The sequence below is a fragment of the Cupressus sempervirens genome, chromosome 9, assembly GCF_028749045.1.
Source record: "Cupressus sempervirens isolate cs-2001-9-10 chromosome 9, ASM2874904v1, whole genome shotgun sequence".
NCBI lineage: Eukaryota > Viridiplantae > Streptophyta > Pinopsida > Cupressales > Cupressaceae > Cupressus > Cupressus sempervirens.
Window position 1 is genome coordinate 548,855,311 of NC_143126.1, and position 22,040 is coordinate 548,877,350.

The 22,040-nt window shown below is 37.0% G+C and overlaps 1 protein-coding gene across 1 annotated transcript in view; it reads right to left on the minus strand.

Moving 5' to 3' along the window:
- The window catches only part of LOC149539811 (uncharacterized), a 64,726-nt gene extending 51,518 nt beyond the window's left edge, over positions 1–13,208 (minus strand). The window contains exons 1-2 of the mRNA XM_089801010.1: positions 12,264–13,208; positions 11,542–11,643 (exon numbers count right to left, since the gene is read on the minus strand). Of these exons, the coding sequence (XP_089657136.1) occupies positions 11,542–11,643; positions 12,264–12,835 (674 nt within the window). The 5' untranslated portion in view covers positions 12,836–13,208. The remainder of the gene's footprint in view (positions 1–11,541; positions 11,644–12,263) is intronic.
- Between the last annotated feature and the right edge of the window lie 8,832 nt (positions 13,209–22,040).

Here is a 22,040-nt window from a genome sequence, read left to right on the forward strand (position 1 = left end):
TTTCTTCGAGCAATTCCTCGACACTCCTCGGTCTGCTAGGTGAATGCACTCCCTCCATCTGTGTTCCTTCACCCCCTCGATGTCCGTCAGTAATCTGCTGAAGCTTCAGTCTACACTCCACCTGTTGTGCTAAAATTAATACTTCCTATGTTGTGTGTATCTCATCCTTATCTTTTATCTTTTTCCTATCTTTATTAAGCAGATTTGGCATTAATCTTCATAACACTTCCTTTGTTCCAAGTTCGACTGGCAACGATGCCAAATGTTTACCGTACAGGGTAAACGGATACTTATCACATTCGATAGATTAAAGATGTAACACTGAACACAAACTTTATTCATATATGCAATATTCACTCCATGTACAATGCTTAAAATGATTATGATTATGATGTCCCGATAGTCCCTTTTAGACAGTCTACATATGCTTTCCCAAAGGGGTGACTCCACTGTCACACGCCCTTTCGGATACAATTCTACTCGTCGGCTACACTATATATTTTATTGACAACAATATGGCTCCTCGATTGAATAAATTCAAGCTCTCATTGTGGCTATGATTGCCTGTTATGGATGAGGTAGGAAGTTGCTTGAATGCTTAGAAGAAAGCAGATCACAAGTATCGTGGGGGGTAATAGAGAACTTGGGAATAATTGGTGGTCGCTAATAGAAAAGGATCGCAGGTATGCAAGCTATCGTGGAGCAATGAAAATGGGTTACTGTTTGTTCCTCATGCATGCTTGGATTACAAGCATAATCTCCCAAAGGAGTTACCAGCAAGAAGTCTAGAGAGGCAGCAAATATAAGTTAGATTCTTGGTTTAAATATTCAAAAGCCACAATTAAAGAAAAGGCCAATGGACAAAATAATAGAGGTCGATGAGAATGTTATAAAAGGCTGATAGAAATAATAATAAACATTGACATAAGATGGAAATAATATACTGGTTCCTAATGTTTTAATATAATGATACCATCTTGTATCTACATATATTTGTATATGTATGTACACATATACAAATATATACGAAGTATTCTAAATATACATATTTTGTGTATACAGTGTATTTAAGTAAACATATACATTCATTTACGTCATTTTGAATAAACGCATATGTACGTATATATGTATGTACATGTACAAGTACATGTAAGTACCATGGTATCTTTATATTAGAACATGTCTACCATAACAAGGAAGCTCTGAGATTGACCCAAATTATAAAGGTAACAATTGTTCTTAGTTCATTTAATGCTCAAGTGAATACTTTAATTATTTTATTAAATGTGTTGACCAGGTTAGCTCATGGTGATCACTAGGTATACTCTTGCTTGCCTAGTCCGTTTTCCCTTGGCCATGGTAGTTTAGGATTGATACTTGTTTTCTCAATGGCAGGCGGTGCCCTCATGCCCTTTTCCCTCTCTAGCGATGCTTCCCCGCTTCATCTTGTTCCTGCAAAAAGAAATTTACCATGGTAATAACATATTTTCAAATCATTTTAATCAAATTAAATAATCATTTTGCTAAACCATTTTCCGTTCATATAACTTCATAACGAAAACCAATATTTCTAATTCTCATAAATCATAACGAATAACCAACACTTCAATTTCATATGAAACCATAACAAACAACTAACACAATGAAGCCAAAATGAATAACAAACTTACTAACCAACTTGATTTTGCTTGAAGCCTTAACGGCTATAGAGAATGTTTATAATTAAGCAAAAATAGGGATGTAACGCCATGATAAACCTACCCTCTAGGAGTAACCATGGTAGATATCACTACATAACTCAAAAATTGAGGACTCCTCCCTAGCTAAGAGGGAGTGTTGATGTTATTATAACTATGGTCGGATTCCTTCACGACAACATAGAAAACATAATTATTGTAATAATATAGTTATATTGATAATTATATTATATTATTATGATAATTTAAATATTATGAATTATATAATTAATTAATATATATATTCAATAAAACATTCTTATATTAATTGATGAGGCCAACTTGGAAGAGTGGTGACCCTTGGTAGTGAAGGGGCACTACCAATAGAAATAAAGGAAGATTAAATCTTCCTCTCTGGGCATTGGAAGTTACAGATCTACTTGAGAGGGAATCGACCCGGAACAACCCGACGTTTAAGTGCTCGGGGGAGATGATAAGCATTTATCATCTAGAAAATTGGGAGGGCAGCAATGATTGAGTTATTGCCCATGGTGAAATGAGCACACAAAAACAATATTTCCAAGTGATTTGGATCTCCCACATGATTTGGTTCTAAGTTTCTCTATTTCTTTTTGTCTTCCTCCTTACCTTTCTTCTTTAATCTTCCACAAACAACTAGGCCTTCCTTAGTAGACTCAAAAGTCTTTTGTTGCATCTCTTCAAAGCGTTATGCAACCACTGTATCATCCATTTTCAGTTTCAAGGATGTGTTCCTAATTGTCATTGCCAAATTATCCCAGTAGTTTAGAAAAGAATATAGAAATGTCATATAATGATCCTCCTCCATTACCAATCCAACAAAGTGTAATTAGGTCATAATCATTCTGAAATCATTCAAATGATCAACTGCAAAATCACCATGATCCATTCTTAGGGTGTATAGATTCTTCCTCAAGAAAATACAATTGGCTAGAGATTTAGCTTGGTAGAAATCTTCCAGCTTTTTCCAAAATGTTTGTACAGTGGATTTTTCATGTACATTCAACACAAATGGAATCCAGCAAGCTAAGCCTAATAGAACCTGGCACCTTTCTGTTCAAAAGATCCCAATTGACTTGGGGCATTGCAGTAGGTTTGGATCTAGATTCTACATACAACCCATAAATCCATTTCTGTAAACATATCTTCCATCTTGAGCATACACAGCTCAAAGTTGGTTCATATAAATCTCTCCCTATCTATTCTTAATTTACTTGTCATTTTCTTGCGACAAGTCTCCTTCTATGCAAGCTTCCCATTCAATCCAAAATCAGGACCAAAAAACCCCTTGTCCATAACACCTAAGCCTTAAAGTGGTCAACCTTTGATACCAGATAAAAAGAAGCAAAGGCACAAAATACGCTTCCTACACTAATCTACGAGAGAATGTACCAGAATTAATTTGATCATAAAATTGCAAGGAAAAACAGCACAACACAACGACTTACATGTCAAAAACTTTTTAAAAGGAAAACACCACACTCCAAATTTACTAAATATATTATTTAGTAATCAGTACAATTAAAAATACACTTGCAAAGTCTAAGCCTTTCCCTATATATCACTAAAAAATATCTAAAGCAATTCTAGCAGCAAAAATAGTACCTGCAAAAATCACTAGGAAACCTGTATTGAAAACACCCAATACATATAAGCATTCCATAAAACTATTAAAATGGTAATTACGAAACCCTAAGCTAAAACCACCCAAAATATAGCACCCAGATCCCTGATCAAAATCCAACATCGAAATGGTATTGCAAGTCCACAAACTAAAAACAACATATTCCTTACACCTATTGATGAGGGACGCTCTGATACCACTTGACAAAGGGCCACACCACCCTTACCAACTCACAACCAAGAATGCAACAATATGAAGACAACGAGATAAAATGCTTCCCAAGTAACCTCCTTGTTTCTAAACCGCAGTCACTAGCTCTTCTCCAACTTTATCCAAGATCCAAGTGTAAACTGCCTCACATTCGGCGCTCTGTCTACACTCACAACTCCACCATAATCCTGCTGTAAACTGCCTCACATTCAGCGCTCTATCTACAGACTCAGGAAACTCACTCTTCACTTCCTCCTTCTCTTTCACACCTTGAAGCCTTCCAAGCTTTCCAAGCTTCACCTTCCACAACTTTCACCTTTCCAAGCTTTCCTTCCAAAGCTTCTACTTCCCAAGCTACTCCTTCTTAAGCTTCTCCTTGAGCTTCTCCTTCTCAAGCTACTCCTTGAGCTTGATTAGAAATGCTCATATGCCTTGCTTAAATAGGCATTTACCACCCTATGCATGACTTATCCACAAGCTTCTAGAATTCCTCCACAACCTTCTACAACTTCCACAACCTTCTACATTATCCACAACTTTCTACAATATTCATAACTTTCTAGAATTCTACCCACACACCTCGATAAATGGAATGACAACTATTTATTTTTTTATTTTGTTTTATTATGCTACCTATGCACCTCGAAAATAGAAATACTCTTTTCCTTTCTTTTCTCCTGTTTCCTTTTTTATTTTTTTATTATTTCTCATTTAATTTTCGTCACTTTCTCTCTCCTCCAGTTTTTTTTTTTTTTTTTTCAACTTTTTTTTTTTTTTTCCAATAATTTTCCCATGCAAGATGCTCCTGCATCAGACTCCCTCGGTAGATAGAAAAGTGTGTCCCACACTTTGACGCCAAAAGTAAGATCTACCACCATCTTCATCTTCACCAAAGGCTTCCACCTCAATAGGGACAACAAAACCACCATGCAAATCCTCCACACCCGCATCTCAACCATCCAATCAACATGCTCATTCCCAGGAACAAACTGAACATAATGCTTCAATAGAAAACTCTCATCCACATCAGCAACTAGTGAATTCATACCCGCAACAACAAACCCCACATCAACAGCCACATGTAGATCTCCATCAACACATGCCAAACTCTGAACACTAGCAACCTCATTGCTCGCAACAAGATGCTCTGCAAGATACAAGTCACCACCAACAACGACTAGATCATCCACAACCGAGTGCTCCACAATCTCCATGTCAGACTCAACCAATTGATCATGAAAACCAACATTTGTCCCAACATCAACAACATTAGGAATATCTTCAGCAACAACCTCTAGTTGCTCTGCAGGTTCTGCATCAGGTTCCACAAACTGATCAACAAAACCATCCTCTTCCACCTTGACCTTCTTAGCTTGATCAGCCAATCTAGCATCCAACCGAGAAATCATCTTAGAAAAATTCCTCTCCACTATATCATGGATTTTGGCAATCATCTTAGGGTCCAATCCTCTCGGAGCCATCTCCCAAGATCTTCGTAAACCCTCTGCAACAAATCCTTCCCACGCTCCTTGTGACAACCAAATTGTTTGCAAGTCAGATCGCAACCTGCCACCTCGCACGAACAATCAGAACCACATCACAAGTCTAAGACAACGGATTTGCAATCCACAAGCTCTCTACGATCATGCCTCAACAAGTTCAGTCTTCCATCAATCGATCAATCTGTATGTCCTCCCAAGGTCCTAGTGCAAACTGCCTCAGCTTCGGCGATCTGTTTACACGCTCAGGAACTCCCACTCTAATAAACTTCACCCAACCAAGGTCCTGGTACAAACTACCTCACACTTCGGCGATCTGCTTGTACACTCAGGAACTCCTGCTCCGATACCACTTGATGAGGGACGCTCTGATACCACTTGACAAAGGGCCACACCACCCTTACCAACTCACAACCAAGAATGCAACAATATGAAGACAACGAGATAAAATGCTTCCCAAGTAACCTCCTTGTTTCTAAACCGCAGTCACTAGCTCTTCTCCAACTTTATCCAAGATCCAAGTGTAAACTGCCTCACATTCGGCGCTCTGTCTACACTCACAACTCCACCATAATCCTGCTGTAAACTACCTCACATTCAGCGCTCTATCTACAGACTCAGGAAACTCACTCTTCACTTCCTCCTTCTCTTTCACACCTTGAAGCCTTCCAAGCTTTCCAAGCTTCACCTTCCACAACTTTCACCTTTCCAAGCTTTCCTTCCAAAGCTTCTACTTCCCAAGCTACTCCTTCTTAAGCTTCTCCTTGAGCTTCTCCTTCTCAAGCTACTCCTTGAGCTTGATTAGAAATGCTCATATGCCTTGCTTAAATAGGCATTTACCACCCTATGCATGACTTATCCACAAGCTTCTAGAATTCCTCCACAACCTTCTACAACTTCCACAACCTTCTACATTATCCACAACTTTCTACAATATTCATAACTTTCTAGAATTCTACCCACACACCTCAATAAATGGAATGACAACCATCTATTTTTTTATTTTGTTTTATTATGCTACCTATGCACCTCGAAAATAGAAATACTCTTTTCCTTTCTTTTCTCCTGTTTCCTTTTTTATTTTTTTATTATTTCTCATTTAATTTTCGTCACTTTCTCTCTCCTCCAGTTTTTTTTTTTTTTTTTCAACTTTTTTTTTTTTTTTCCAATAATTTTCCCATGCAAGATGCTCCTGCATCAGACTCCCTCGGTAGATAGAAAAGTGTGTCCCACACTTTGACGCCAAAAGTAAGATCTACCACCATCTTCATCTTCACCAAAGGCTTCCACCTCAATAGGGACAACAAAACCACCATGCAAATCCTCCACACCCGCATCTCAACCATCCAATCAACATGCTCATTCCCAGGAACAAACTGAACATAATGCTTCAATAGAAAACTCTCATCCACATCAGCAACTAGTGAATTCATACCCGCAACAACAAACCCCACATCAACAGCCACATGTAGATCTCCATCAACACATGCCAAACTCTGAACACTAGCAACCTCATTGCTCGCAACAAGATGCTCTGCAAGATACAAGTCACCACCAACAACGACTAGATCATCCACAACCGAGTGCTCCACAATCTCCATGTCAGACTCAACCAATTGATCATGAAAACCAACATTTGTCCCAACATCAACAACATTAGGAATATCTTCAGCAACAACCTCTAGTTGCTCTGCAGGTTCTGCATCAGGTTCCACAAACTGATCAACAAAACCATCCTCTTCCACCTTGACCTTCTTAGCTTGATCAGCCAATCTAGCATCCAACCGAGAAATCATCTTAGAAAAATTCCTCTCCACTATATCATGGATTTTGGCAATCATCTTAGGGTCCAATCCTCTCGGAGCCATCTCCCAAGATCTTCGTAAACCCTCTGCAACAAATCCTTCCCACGCTCCTTGTGACAACCAAATTGTTTGCAAGTCAGATCGCAACCTGCCACCTCGCACGAACAATCAGGAACCACATCACAAGTCTAGGACAACGGATTTGCAATCCACAAGCTCTCTACGATCATGCCTCAACAAGTTCAGTCTTCCATCAATCGATCAATCTGTATGTCCTCCCAAGGTCCTAGTGCAAACTGCCTCAGCTTCGGCGATCTGTTTACACGCTCAGGAACTCCCACTCTAATAAACTTCACCCAACCAAGGTCCTGGTACAAACTACCTCACACTTCGGCGATCTGCTTGTACACTCAGGAACTCCTGCTCCGATACCACTTGATGAGGGACGCTCTGATACCACTTGACAAAGGGCCACACCACCCTTACCAACTCACAACCAAGAATGCAACAATATGAAGACAACGAGATAAAATGCTTCCCAAGTAACCTCCTTGTTTCTAAACCGCAATCACTAGCTCTTCTCGAACTTTATCCAAGATCCAAGTGTAAACTGCCTCACATTCGACGCTCTGTCTACACTCACAACTCCACCATAATCCTGCTGTAAACTACCTCACATTCAGCGCTCTGTCTACAGACTCAGGAAACTCACTCTTCACTTCCTCCTTCTCTTTCACACCTTGAAGCCTTCCAAGCTTTCCAAGCTTCACCTTCCACAACTTTCACCTTTCCAAGCTTTCCTTCCAAAGCTTCTACTTCCCAAGCTACTCCTTCTTAAGCTTCTCCTTGAGCTTCTCCTTTTCAAGCTACTCCTTGAGCTTGATTAGAAATGCTCATATGCCTTGCTTAAATAGGCATTTACCACCCTATGCATGACTTATCCACAAGCTTCTAGAATTCCTCCACAACCTTCTACAACTTCCACAACCTTCTACATTATCCACAACTTTCTACAATATTCATAACTTTCTAGAATTCTACCCACACACCTCGATAAATGGAATGACAACCATTTATTTTTTTATTTTGTTTTATTATGCTACCTATGCACCTCGAAAATAGAAATACTCTTTTCCTTTCTTTTCTCCTTTTTCCTTTTTTATTTTTTTATTATTTCTCATTTAATTTTCGTCACTTTCTCTCTCCTCCAGGTTTTTTTTTTTTTTTTTTTTTTTTTTCAAATTTTTTTTTTTTCAACTTTTTTTTTTTTTTTCCCAATAATTTTCCCATGCAAGATGCTCCTGCATCACCTATCATAAACTTGTGCTGATAGCTTCATTTTTGCTCCATTATCTGCATCTAAAGATGTCCTATAACATGTCATTACATGCATCAGAAGCTGGTCAGCTAGTATAATTCCCTCTTATAGGTCCCTTGTGTGTCCTAGATGCTCTTACATTTCAACGTAAGAGCCCTTCCTTCTGAAAGCCATTATTTTTTATCCAGGAGGCTGATTGAGTCTTTTTTTTTATTAGATTGAAAATCTCAGACAGATCCCTGTCATTGTAACCAACTTGCTCTAGTTAGGAACCATTTTCAATTTTTTTTGAGGCCAAAATTGACCTGTAATGCCCAAAAATTGTTTTCTGTATTCTATAGCCCAAAAAATGCACTTTTCTGTTCATAACAGAAAAATGCAAGGTAAACTTTTCCAAAACTGATGATGTGGGAACTTGCTTGATAGACAAAGCTTTGTTGATTCATATGGAGCTGGTGATTTAGATAGCAATAAAATCAATGAGCAGTTAAGCGTTTGGAAGAGCTATCAATTGGATGAATAAGCAGCAACATTGTCCACTATAATAGCAAGTACGAGGCTGTAATGCATGCCTGTCAACAGGCAATATAGTTCTAAATAAATTGGTCTAGTATTGGCTTTGTCTGAGAACAAGTCTAGATGTATGGGACAATCAAATTGCTATATGTTTGATTAAGAACTCAATTTACTATGCTTATACAAAGCATATTTATGTCCAATATCATTTTCTCTGCAAAGTAACTGAGCATAGCATAACCATGATACAGAAAGTTGCCACTCTGGGTAATTTTGCAAATTGTCTCACTATAAGGATAAATTACGTTAAGATAAAGAAGCCGTAGACAACGTCTTTTCTAATATTTTATTCATTCTTTTCCAGTTTCCTATTATGTCTTTGCAATGAAAATGTCAAGTGGAAAATATTGTTTTAAGTGAGAAATTCACCTTGCAAATCATATCTAAATTAACTATACTCAACCATGTAGACAATGTATTATATATAATTTAGTAGAGGCATTATATTATTTACTATTTATTTTTCAAGATGCTTGTAATATTGTGTAAGAAGACACTGAATAGAGAGGCTATATTGCAAAGGTTAAAGTTGAGAGTATTCTTGTACTACTAGATTACTATCAGTAAAGAGCATAAATGGATTCTACTGATGTACTCTATCTTCAAATATTATATAAGCCGCTAGAGCATATCCTCTCCAGCTGCAACACTTGATTCAAGAATCAAAACAGAACTGAGACTCTCTATTCTTAGATTGCAACGAGAAACAAAATTTATTTACCTAACAGTTGCAAACATGCCATTACATTCATGGCCTCTCAACAGTCCTTGCTACATAACATTTTATTGTATTCCTATACAAAATCTACTCAAACTCACAGTCTGCCCTTTCTCAAATTGAGCCAATACCCTTCTAGACTGCAATTACACACCTATGCAGTCTCCCTCTTACTACGCAGCCTCACCCACCTTCTTGGGTCATAACCTCTCCACGCAGAGCCACATTCCTACATTTTTCCCACAGGCTTTCTCTTTCTCTGAGCGCTTCCCCCTTATTTTGTCTGTAGCTGTTTTCAATATCGCTGCCCTCTTGAATTCCCTCCTCCGTAGCATTTCTCTTCTCCATTCTCTAGCGCTACTACTCTCTTGATCACTGCCATTGCTTCATTTCCTCTGTCTCTTCAACTTCCCTTTGTGGCACCTTTTATGTTTCTTCTTTTCTTTCACTCCTTGTGCAGCATTTCTTCTACTTTCCCCATGACCCTTTCTCTTTCTCTTTATTCTATCATTTCCTCTTATCAATATTATTACACGTGTCATCTCAAAAGATAAAGACAGTCACCAAATTTGGTGCAAGATAGGTTTGGTAATAAGTTTTTAAAGTCATTCAAACAAATACAGTTTACACCTGTCACGTTGCATTTTCTGCAAAGAATGCATTGATGGAGATTTTCCCTGCTCCAAAACCCCCTTTCACAAGTCGTAAGAGTGCAAGCAAAGGTTGAGGGCACTGGATTAACACCTGGCAAATGCATTAAATGCTTTCCCAGCATTTGCATACATATTTGATGCAGATCCTTTAATAGTCAAAAAATTCACATACGTTGTCTATGCTTCCACACATTGCATACATGTTTACCAGGGCAGTGACAACTTCAAAATTTGTATACCTTGATGGATATCCATGCTCTAGTTCACAGCTCAGGCTTGCAGAAGGACTAAGAATGACAGAACCTATTCCCACTCTAGAATACCCGCAATCAGTAATGTAAATGATGTTTCATTGGCTTTAGGCATTCTCTGTAATCCATGCTAATTGAGCATTCGTTGTTATAATATTTTTTGGTTCATGCCAATCGCCAATTCACCGGGGATGCTACTGCATCAGTCTCTTTTGTAAAAGTTTTTCCTTGTAAGAGTTTCTCCACATATATATGTTATTCATATGGTTTCCGTATTTATATTTGTTTCTATATTGCTTCATGAATATAATTAAAAGAAGCACTTAATTGCTAATATTCCCATTGCAGTGTTTACAGTTCAATCAACAATTCTCATTAATGCAATTGTATTTTTCATGTTCAGCAAACAAGCGGAAAAAAATGCAGCTGGTCATGGGAAAAAACTTAAAAGATCCTTTTGTTGACCACGTTCATCTTAAATTTTAATGATACAGATAAAATCTTAAGTTCATATGTTTACCTGAAAGACCCATAAAACATCCAACCTTAAGCAGATCCACTTCTCATAAAACATTTGGCAATGACAGATATTTTTAGATTTACATAATAGTGCAATTAAAAAAACAGAAAATAAATAAATTAAATATGTTAACATCCACAGATGGCCCAAAAAACGACATCATAGTATTGTCCGTGCATGAGAAGAAGTAGGACATGAGAAGTACTCGGTTAAGAAGAACCTAATTTGTTAAAGTCAAACACTAAGCGCTGAAAACACGTTCATGCAAGAACAATAGTTGAGAAGCATTTAAGATTCTGTGGAAGAATTCTATATTGCTAGATGTTTTTGCACTTCGTCAAAATCAAACACCAAGCAATAAAGACTCTTATGATTACAAGAGGAAGACAGCAAAAATGTGTAAAGAACTAGCTTCAGTTGCCATTTCCGATTCTGCGTAAGAATTATTCACTGCTAACTATTTATGTACTTTATTTTTCATGAAAAATGTGCAATTCATCGCAGCTAGGATTAAACATCATCCCATAGGCTAATTATTTTGGTCTCCTGAATCAAGCACTTTGTATATGAAACGTAAGACTCTGCTACCATAAATGAAAACCAGAAAACGTAGATCTTAAAATAAACTTAGCTCGTCAGATGATGAACTGACCTGTTACTGATGCTAAACACTCCCGCAACACCAAGCATTAGAAGGCTACCCTCTTCCCTCCTCAATGCCAAAAGTGGCTCAAAAACGTGGCTGGAAACGACCCTGCAAAAATCTTACCATTAGTTTCCCAGTCTATAAGAAAACTTGAACATACAATGATTCTGAATAGATCAAAGCTCCGGGATCAAATGCAGTTCCAGACAAATAAGATCCTCAAACAATTACATCCATAATTTGAGAAACATAAACCAACACCCCTTCTGGTTTCGCTGGAGAATTCATAAAGTGGGAAAATATCACAACCCAAACATGCTCACAAATGCCTGTTACTGTGAGCCATACATGTAACGAAAGAATGGCTACCAAGGGGACTAAACTGCAATGGATGCATTCAAATCCATTCATATGTCACAATGTTTTGTGTTGAAATATTTTTTCCTCCTAAACCACTTGTATTATATCAATTGAATCCTAGCTATACTTGCAGCACTAATTTGGTTCACCGTTCCCTGTAATTGAATGACACCGCCTAACACACTAAAGCAGATGTGGTTTTCGATTGCCTATTCTCGAGGTGAGAACGCAAGGACAGAAAGTTAGAAAACATGTAAAGGAAAGGGAAAGTGATGCCCATGGAGACCCCGTATGCCAAATTGGGATCAGCATAGCTATGGTGGCCTAAAACACAAACTTTTTAAAAAGAATTGAGTTTTAAGAAATACCAACGAGAGAAAGATTTAAAAGAAGAGAGCTTCTTTGTTTCTGCAGGCCAAGAAACCTCGAGTGTGTCTCCTATTTCATCTCCCTTGTTGACAGCGGTCTTCGCATGGCCATCCAATGAGCGATCGAGAACAAGCATGTAACCTCCCACGGTTACCACCACAACACCCAAGAGCCCCCTGGCACTGGGCACCTCGTTCATCAAAAAATAACTTGTAAAAACAAGTAAAACGGGTGTAAAGGCCAGATATGGGATGGTAACGGACATGGGAGAGACCTGCAAAGCCCTCTGATACATGTACCCTGCCATCACCTTCAATCCTGAACTTATCACCAGAATTCTCAGCAACTTTTCATCTCCAAAATGTCCTTCCCAAACAGAAGACAGAGACACAATTGCCTCCTTGGTCCCAAAAACCCAAAGAAAAGCAGAGAGCAAAAGCGCATCAAGGAGACCCACGAGAGCAATGAGCTCTATGGGGTTGAAATGCTGGGAAGCCATTTTTCTGCTGACATCGATGCAGCTGTGTCCAACAGCTGCTCCTGCTGCATATGCAAATCCCTCCCACTTCATCGCCCTTGACTTCCTTGCCTCTTTCTTTCGTTCTGCCCCCCACAACCCTGAACCCTTTCAAGCTTCAATTTTTCTGGATTTGTCTCATCTGATTCATTAAGTTATGAAAACGGACAAAAATAAATATACAAACTTGAATTTCACGAGAGCCTGAAACGGCCTTTCTAAATAAAGTTCTTGTTGGGTACTGAATTTGCCGCCCTGCTGTGTTGTGAGCACTTTCTCAGTCATAGGGGTAAATTTGATGGTCACCCCACCTGCCAAGAAAAATCCTTTTGACGGTTATCGGTTGAACACTGCATTCGCATGTTCGGATTCTTCAGAGTTGAAGAAACGGAAACTTACAGATCTAAAAAGTGCTCTGAATCATATTAAATTGGTTTTATAATTTTTTGAGGGATATTTTTTAAGTAGACAATTTTTTTATATGATTTGTTATTAATTCTTTATTACTTAGAAACATTATTTTATTTCTTTTTAAATTATTTTTTACTGTACAGGTCAAAGATCATTTGTTTGAGCTTTTAAAATCATTCGTGTGATTGGGTCTAGTTTCAGATCTTAATTTTTTGTTGTGATTTCAAGTTGATTAACTTGATGTTATTATTAGTATTTATCGATTCATGTTTCATAATGTTTTAAGTGTGTGTTTGACTTTTATAAAAGAATATGAATCTCAAGCTATTAAGAGAGATTATCAATCATTACTCTTCATCATGTAATGAAAGACAAATAATCACTAGCACCTACAACATAGTTTTGCATAAATCACATCAACAACATTATGAATCTAGTTCGTGTTTTTCATCTCTAACTTAGGTGTTCAGTGCATGTTATCTATCACGTTAAGTTTCAAGCACTCATTATCATTGTTATACACCAATGTTGGTTATTTGAGCATATACATTACTTGGTGTATCTTCTCGTGTATCACAGCAACATTGAATTGGTCCACAAACTTGACTATTTACAATAGATAGTTTGATTGGTGTTTATTAACCCCACCAAGTTTTCTAATAAATTTGGTTTATACACAAGAAAAGACCTCAATATGTACCAAAACCCTACTTTGTGGAGATCAAGCCACAATATGTCAAGTCAAAACTACATAGAGATTCAAGATAGCAAGCAAGATGATTAAAACCATAGGTCAACCCTCAACTTTATATTAATTGTAAGATTGATCTTGTTAGATTTCATAAAAGATGAGCTCCCACAAGCCTAAAAATCACTTACATGCAACTGGAGCAAAAGTTTCTCTGCAATCAATACCTTCTTCTTGTGCATATCCTTTACAAACTAGTCATACCTTGTTCTTTATGACTTCACCTTTCTCATTCAGCTTGTTCCTCAATATCCACTTTGTTCCAATCACATTTGTGTCCTTTGGTCTAGGTACTAGTGTCTATGTCTTGTTCTTTTCAATCTCTTCATTCATGGTTGCAATCCAATCTTCATTTTCAAGTGCATCCTTGACTGATCTAGGCTCATACTCACATAATAAACATGTATCACTCCTTAGTCTTCTTCTTGTCATTACTCATGAATCTTTGTCTCCAATGATTTGGTCTGGTGCATGACTTCTTCTTACATGCTTTTCTAGAATACATTATTTTCTTCTTTGTTCTTGATGTGGTTCACTACATTCACCTAGTTCAACATGTCAATCACTTCAGGTTCTTGTTGTTTTATTTCTATATGTATCACCAGTACATCATTCTGATGGTCGGCATTCTTTGTATGTTGCTCAGCTTCTAAAGTCTGATGCTTGGTAGGTTGTTGTTGCTTGGTGGGGCCTTTCTATTGTGACTTGGCAGTGTTCACATTTTGTAATTCTTATGTTGGTTTCTCGAGATCAAAAATGGTGATAGGTTCTCCTTCATAGATATATACAAAATTTCTATAGTCCTCAGGTTCTTTCTTGTATTCCACCTCATTCTTTTCTACAAATTCATCAACTCTAATATCTACACTTTCCACAACTTATTAGTGTTAGAATTCAAACATTTGTATGCCTTACTCTTTGTGAAATAACCTAGGAATATACCTTCATGTCACATTTAGCATCAAGCTTTCCATTCCTTGAATCTTTCAGAATATAACATTTGTTTTCAAAAACTTTGAAATAATTTACATTAGGTGCATGTCCATTACATAGCTCAAAAGGTGTTCTGTTCGTACCTTTCTTGACTTGTACTCGGTATAGTGTGTGGATTGCAATGTTGACAGCTTCTCTCTAGTACTTTGATGAAACATTCTTCTCCATCATCATTGTCCATGCACAATCCATTATGGATATATTCCTTGTTTCAACTATACTATTTTGTGGTGGAGTCTTAAGTGTAGACATTTGCCTTTTGATTCCTCTATTACTGCAGAATATATTAAACTCTCCAAATATGAACTCTCCACCACTATCTGATTTCAAGCACTTCAGCCTCTTACATGTTTCCTTCTCCACTCTATCCAAATACCACTTAAACATTTTAAAAGCATCATGTTTTTCTCTAAGAAACATTACATTTATTATTCTAGAGAAGTCTTCAACAAATAAGATAAAGTACTTGTCTCCATAGTAGCTTTGCACTCTAATAGGACCATGTAAACCAGTATGAACTAATTCCAAACTATCATTAGCAAAAAGAAATTTGCTCTAGAAACTAAACTTAGTCATTTCTCCCAATTGACATTGTCGACACATCACCTTATCCAGTTTACTCAATCTTGGCAATCCTCTTACTCTTCGTTTCTTGCTAATCTCAACCAAATTATCAAAATTTGCATGACACGACCTCTTATGCCAAAGCCAAACATCTTCATGTTCCGCAAATAAACATGTATCTTCAAATAGGTCCAGATAGAACAAATCACCTCTTGTCTGCTCTCCACTTCCAATTAGTTCACCAGTAGCATCATAGATCTTTACCTTCTTGTTTAGAAATTCAACCTTGTAACCAGAATTGATCAACTGTGTCAAACTCAACAAGTTTTGTTTCAGACCATCAACCCAATATGCATTGTCATATATGATCTTATCATGCAAAATAATTTATCCTTTATCTTTTACATAACATGGTGTGTCATTTCCAAATGGAACACTGTTACCATTGTACTTAATCAACCTTTCAAACTTATTTGTATCACCAGTCATGATGTGAACATCCATAATCCATTATCCATCTATCATTTTTTCTTATATGTCAAATTAGAGTAGTCTTTTCACATCTTTGATCTTCATCAGAATCATCTTTCATAGCAGCATACACAACTTCTTCATCATTTTTCATTAGTACTACTATCAAAACTTTCTTCAACTGTAACAAGATTTCTTACCTTTGCATTTGTAGTCTCTGTTACCTCTACCATCAATGTTATCTCTCGTGTCTTAGTACCTATTCTCTTTCCTCTCATCCTCATCTTCTCATTAAGACATCTTTTAGCAATATGACCAACCTTATTGCATGTGAAATAGATAATAGGAAGTTTGCCATTGTATTTACCTTTACCCCTTCTTAGTCAATAACGCCTCAAGTTCATCAAGTTCTTCATCTAAGTCATTGTCAAGATTCACATATTTGCTTTTCTTCTCCTTTCTAGAACCATCAAGAGTCAAAATTGCTTTGAAAGCACTTTCAACATTAGGAATGGAATAATTATTTAAAATAGCCAACTCAAAAGTTGTAAGTCTACCAACTAGACTATCCAATGTGAGATCATTACCAGGTGTTCATCTCAACTCAAGTATTACAGAAACTTTAATAGCATAAATAGGAAGCAAAGTTCTCAATTTTCTAATCACTATCTCCTCACATATTTCACCTCCAGAACTCCTGATAGCATTCACAACTTCTTTAATTCTTCCAACATATTGTGCTATGTTCTCTCCTTCGTCCATTCTCATGTCATCAAACTTTCCTCTTAGACTTTCTACCTTATCTCTCATCACATTTTTGTCTCCTCCATGAATTTGTGCCAATTTGTGCCATATTTTCTTTGCATTTGTGCAATCTTTTACTTCATCAAATTTAGAATAGCTTAGAGAGGATGAAAGCTCAATCATCATTTGGTTATGCTCATGCTTTTTTTTCATCTACTCAATAGTCATAGGTCTGGGAAATTCAATGTATTCATTTTCAAGATAGTAAAGTGCATAATCTCCAATACTTGATAGATGCAATTTGATCAACCTTTTCCATGCAAAAAAAAACTCCTTTCTCAACTTGGGTATCTCTCTTATACATCTTGATATTTAACTTTAAGTCCTTCAAACTTTCACACAAGCACCAAGAGCTCTAATCCTAATTGTTAGAATATTTGGAATAACTGAGGGGGTGGAGAGTGAATTAGTTATCTCCATGTCTTGATCTATAAATAAAACACTTCAAACTTCAACAAACTTAACCCAATATATCACTGAATAAAACTATTTTCTATAATCCAACTTATTCATTCCATAATAGATATTTGTTCTATATGTTCTGAATTGCTGAAACTTATCATAGTCAACAATAAACTTAAACTTCAAAAACATTAAGTAGCATAAACACATAACAAACATCCATACAATGTTTGACACCTTGATTTAACGCGAAAACCCAATTTGGAAAAACCCACCAATAACATGCTACCACTTTTTTATTCTTCTAAAGTGAGCTCTGTTAGGAGCCAACCTTATTAAAGGTTACAAAACACACTATTAGGTGTGACCTTGTTAGAGGACTTAAGAACATTCCATTAGAATGTCACCTTGATTAAAGGATTTACAAATGATTGTTAGGTCAACCTTATCAAAAAGATTTTTTAAATGCCACAATGGTTAGAAAGTAACAGTGAAACTTTGATTTGATAAACTACAACTCACTTTGCAAATTCAGATCTCTGTTCAGATCATCTTTGGTCCATTGACTGGCTCTATCATTCTCACAATCTCAAATCTACTTGGAAACTCTTCAAGCCATCTTTCACTGCACAAAATTTGCACAACTCCTTACAATTTTGTTTATCACTTGTCTTTGCAAGTTTCTAGTTTGACAACCCTCTAAAACATATCAGAGACCTCCTTAAATAGGTAATGTTGATTGCTTTTCGCTTAAACAAAATCGTAGATCTTAGGGTTTACAATCAAATCCAAAATATCAAATGAATCTACCCATCTTCTTGTTCTTCTTCTATTCTCAACACTTCTAGAAACATCTTCTCAAATCTTAGCCTTTGATTACTCAACCAATCCTTTCCTTGCATTAAATAATACAGTTCATCAATCCTTATCGTCAACAAGTTTTGCTTAATCCAAGATTTCAACTATGTTAGTTACAAATCTGTTACCAAGTTTTAGTCTTCCCCTTTCTAAGCTTGAGGTTATTGGTTAAAGTGAGGAAGAGGTGTTTAAGTCTGTTTTAGGTTACTTATGTCTCATCTTTCCTAAAGCACTCTATTATCTTCATTTTTCAGGTCTCCCTTTACAATAGATTTACCTAACCTTTCTATGTGGGTTTCCTATTTTTCCAGGGCGCATGGGGATTAGGTGATTTAGGCATGGTTGAGGTGTGATCTTGCATCCTCCTGATGAGAAGTAAGTGTTCTACACCATATTATCTATAATTTTACCCTAACATTGAATATCTCACGGATTCTGAGCTCTCAAGTTGATTCTCCCATCAAGCGAACCACACCAACTACAAAACTGAAGGTTAGAGCCATGGAAAAGTATTAAAGGGGTTGTGAATATGTTTTTGCCAAATGCCCAATGATTTATGATGCTATGGATAGAGACCAAGGTGTTTCTGATTTAGATCTATGGAGATAAGATCAAATATTGCTAAGGAATATAGGTTTATGGTCTATTGTTGCATATTCATGGAAATGTTGTTGTTTTATTATGTTTCTGAAGCCTCATGAACTTGAGCCAAGTCTCGGTTTAGATAGCCAGATAGTGTGAGCATAATGATTTAAAGGCTCATAACTAATAAGGCGTGCTTAAGATCTTTCATCAGGCCCATCAGATCAAAGTTCAAGGATGAATGTTGTTTGTTATGCCTCAATCCAGATAATTTTGCCGAGAAAGGAGTTTCTGCCCAAAGGTAACAAAGTAGTTCCGAGGACTTTGAGAATACAAAGCTAGGTTTCCCTAAAATTTGAATATTCTTCGAAGATTCCCAAAAGATACTTTCGGAGAAGTTAGTGTTGGAGATGCAAACCCATTATGAAGGAAAGCAATGTTAAATGCCTTAGGTGGAAATTGAAAGAATGGAGTGCGCAAGCTAGCAAGAGGATTATTCCCTATGCTACGATTTTGAATAAAAGGAAAACAACATTGCGAAAAAGCTAAGTGTTTCTTTCTCTCCCACATATGCTAATATTGTTAGGAACATCTTCATTCTGGATTCTGAAGCAAAATAAGGTACTTCTTGCAAAACTAAAGATTTATGTTGATCAATTACTTTTAGTCATATCACTTTACTTTAAGTAAAGTAAGAATGCTTTTAGGAACTTAATATTTTAATTGCAAATAAATAGAAAGTTTAAATAGTCGTTACTCATGGAATTAAATGCAAATCCAACCATTGTAATCGTTGTCGAACTTAATTTTGTTCATGTGGTGCTAATGTTCTAATTCCTTAAGGCTATTTCATCATATTGGCAAGCAATTGGTTTCTACAAGTTTATTGAATGGTTATTTATCAAAAACTGCATCCTGTGCAATCATAATGAATGGCAATCAGAGCTATTGGTTATGAAAGATCAATTGGTTTGGAAAGTAAGTTAAAAGATTATACAGATACATCCATCAAGTCCTACGACTTGGGTGATCTACATAGGAGGCTAAATCCCCAACCCATTCACTAAATCACTTTGAAACTCAAAGAGAGTGGATTGGTAGAGGTAGCATGTTTCCCAATGGAAGTTCATGCACCTATGTTAGTAAAAGAGTGCATAGAGAGATACAATCTAAACATGATGCAGATTATGTTTCTAGATCAATCCACTCTCTTGTCAATTAACAAGGTATTGATGCAGTCAACATTTGGTATCCATATCCAAGAGTAGTATTGTGGCATTGATTTTGGGTCCTCTATGTTGATGTTTAATGATAAAAAGACCTTTAGATGGGAGGACATGTAGAGGACTCGGTTCTAGACTACCCGCTTGAAGAGGAGAAAAATACCAAAGACTCTAATTAGCACAAATCTAAAGTGAGAGATTGTGGATATCCTCGCACTTCTCCTCATATTGAAAGGAAGGGAGGAGATTCTAGAGTTCATTGAGCATCACTTTTTCCTAGTGCAAGCAATCTATGTTGAGGATATGAAGATTGATTGCGTACAGATCATCTGTCATGAACTCACTTCTTGATTGAATTTTGCCAAAGGATTTAAGCAATTCTATATATCTTCCTATTTGATTTATGCTTTGGCAACACACCATATGTAGTCTGGTCTCCCAAGTATCCCAAACTACAATGAGTGCACTAAGGTCTATGAGTTCTATCTACATCTACAACTACAAAGGTGCTATGAAGAGTATGTAGCTATCAATGATGCCTTTACGATGAGGTTGTATCAGGAATTGCAAGGTCCCCATTGAGAGGAGATTCTCACCCGAGGCAACTAGTTTGGATTCTCGTTCATCCAATTTTCAAGCTTCTCATATTTGTGAATAGAAGCCTCTGATGGATTTCCAAAGAGATTGCCTAGATATCCAGAGGACAAGGTAGTTCTAGTTGAGTTGCATCGACAGATTCTAGAGGTGAACACCCTGTGTTCAAATGTTAAGAAAATTGTTAGGATTCCATTCCCTATTGTGGTAGGCCCATATCCATGTGTCTCCAAATCAGATGCTAGGAATCTGGTAAAGAGTTTTGAAAGCAAGATAAAGTTGATAGACTATGAGGTGCTCAGGTCTCAATATGATCTAGTGAATTTTATAAAGGATCATCTAAAGTTGGGATATGCCTATAAGCATATCCTGGATATTGAAGATTTATGGTCTAGGTGTCTCAATGAGTACTAAACTTGGGAGAGATTTTGGTCAAGGCTAACTATTGATGAAATAAAATTGTATAACGATTTTTTTGATGTCTTTGATCTTGTAGATGATGGAGTCTACATGCACCTTACATCTTGTGGGAAGATCAAGAACACACTGATTCTGTCTACTCCACCTGTTGAGCCAGACATTGATACAATGAAGGCTCTCATGGACAAACAAATGGGTGGAGTGGACCCAGGCAAGAAAGAAAAGGACTAGAGTTGTGAGTTCAATAGATGGAGTATCAATTGGAGCTGCTTAGTCAGCTACAGCTATGACCACTATGGTCATTACAACAACATCTATTGGTCTAGTACAATCCATTGGCCAAGGAGGCGACCAGCCTCCAGAAAAGAATGTGGTACTTGCTCCCACCTGAAGAAATGGCCCTCTTTCGAACATTGGGAAGTCAGGAGAGAATAAAGATGACAAAAACAAGGGGAAGGAACAAGAGAAATTTAATGGCTATGCCATCCTTCCTCGTTCAAGTCATCATTTTGGATGGCGATACGAATCCAATAGATGGACATAAATAGGAAGCATCTCAACAATGGGATACATTAGCCCTTTTGGTAACCAAGGTAGTTGCCTTCTTTGTTGCTTCACAGAGTAAGCCAACTTTGTTGATTCCAAGGAAGTTGTTTGATCCATCTGCACTATAATTTGATATTAATGTGCTCTCTACAGAGTCTTGGCTCGAAGAGAACATTGATAGGAAGAAGAGGAGATACAAGGCTGTAGCCTTATCAAAGGACTTGATCACACAAGTCACCTCCTTTCAGCCATCAAAGAAGACAAAGAATTAGAAGATAATTGTTGCTTGTCTATAGATTCAACGATTGGCCATATGCTAGTTGAAATTATAGAGCCTCAAAAGGAAGGAAGATTTCACAAGCTCTCAAAAGATGACTTTAAAATCAAAACATTGGATCTTGGTATTTCAGTACATGACTCCACGGTGAATATGTGGAAGTCAACCAATGAGAAGATTGAAGACAAGTTGGAGGAGCTAAGAGTAGAGAAGGAGATATTGAAGGTCTCCAATAGAGAGCTAGTAGAGTACATAAAGTCTACACTTGGGAGTACTTCAGTCAATTCAACCCAAATGCAAAAGAAAAAAAGAACTTAGTACTCAAGATGTAACAAGAGAGACAATTTAAGCAAGTAGGACGAGCAT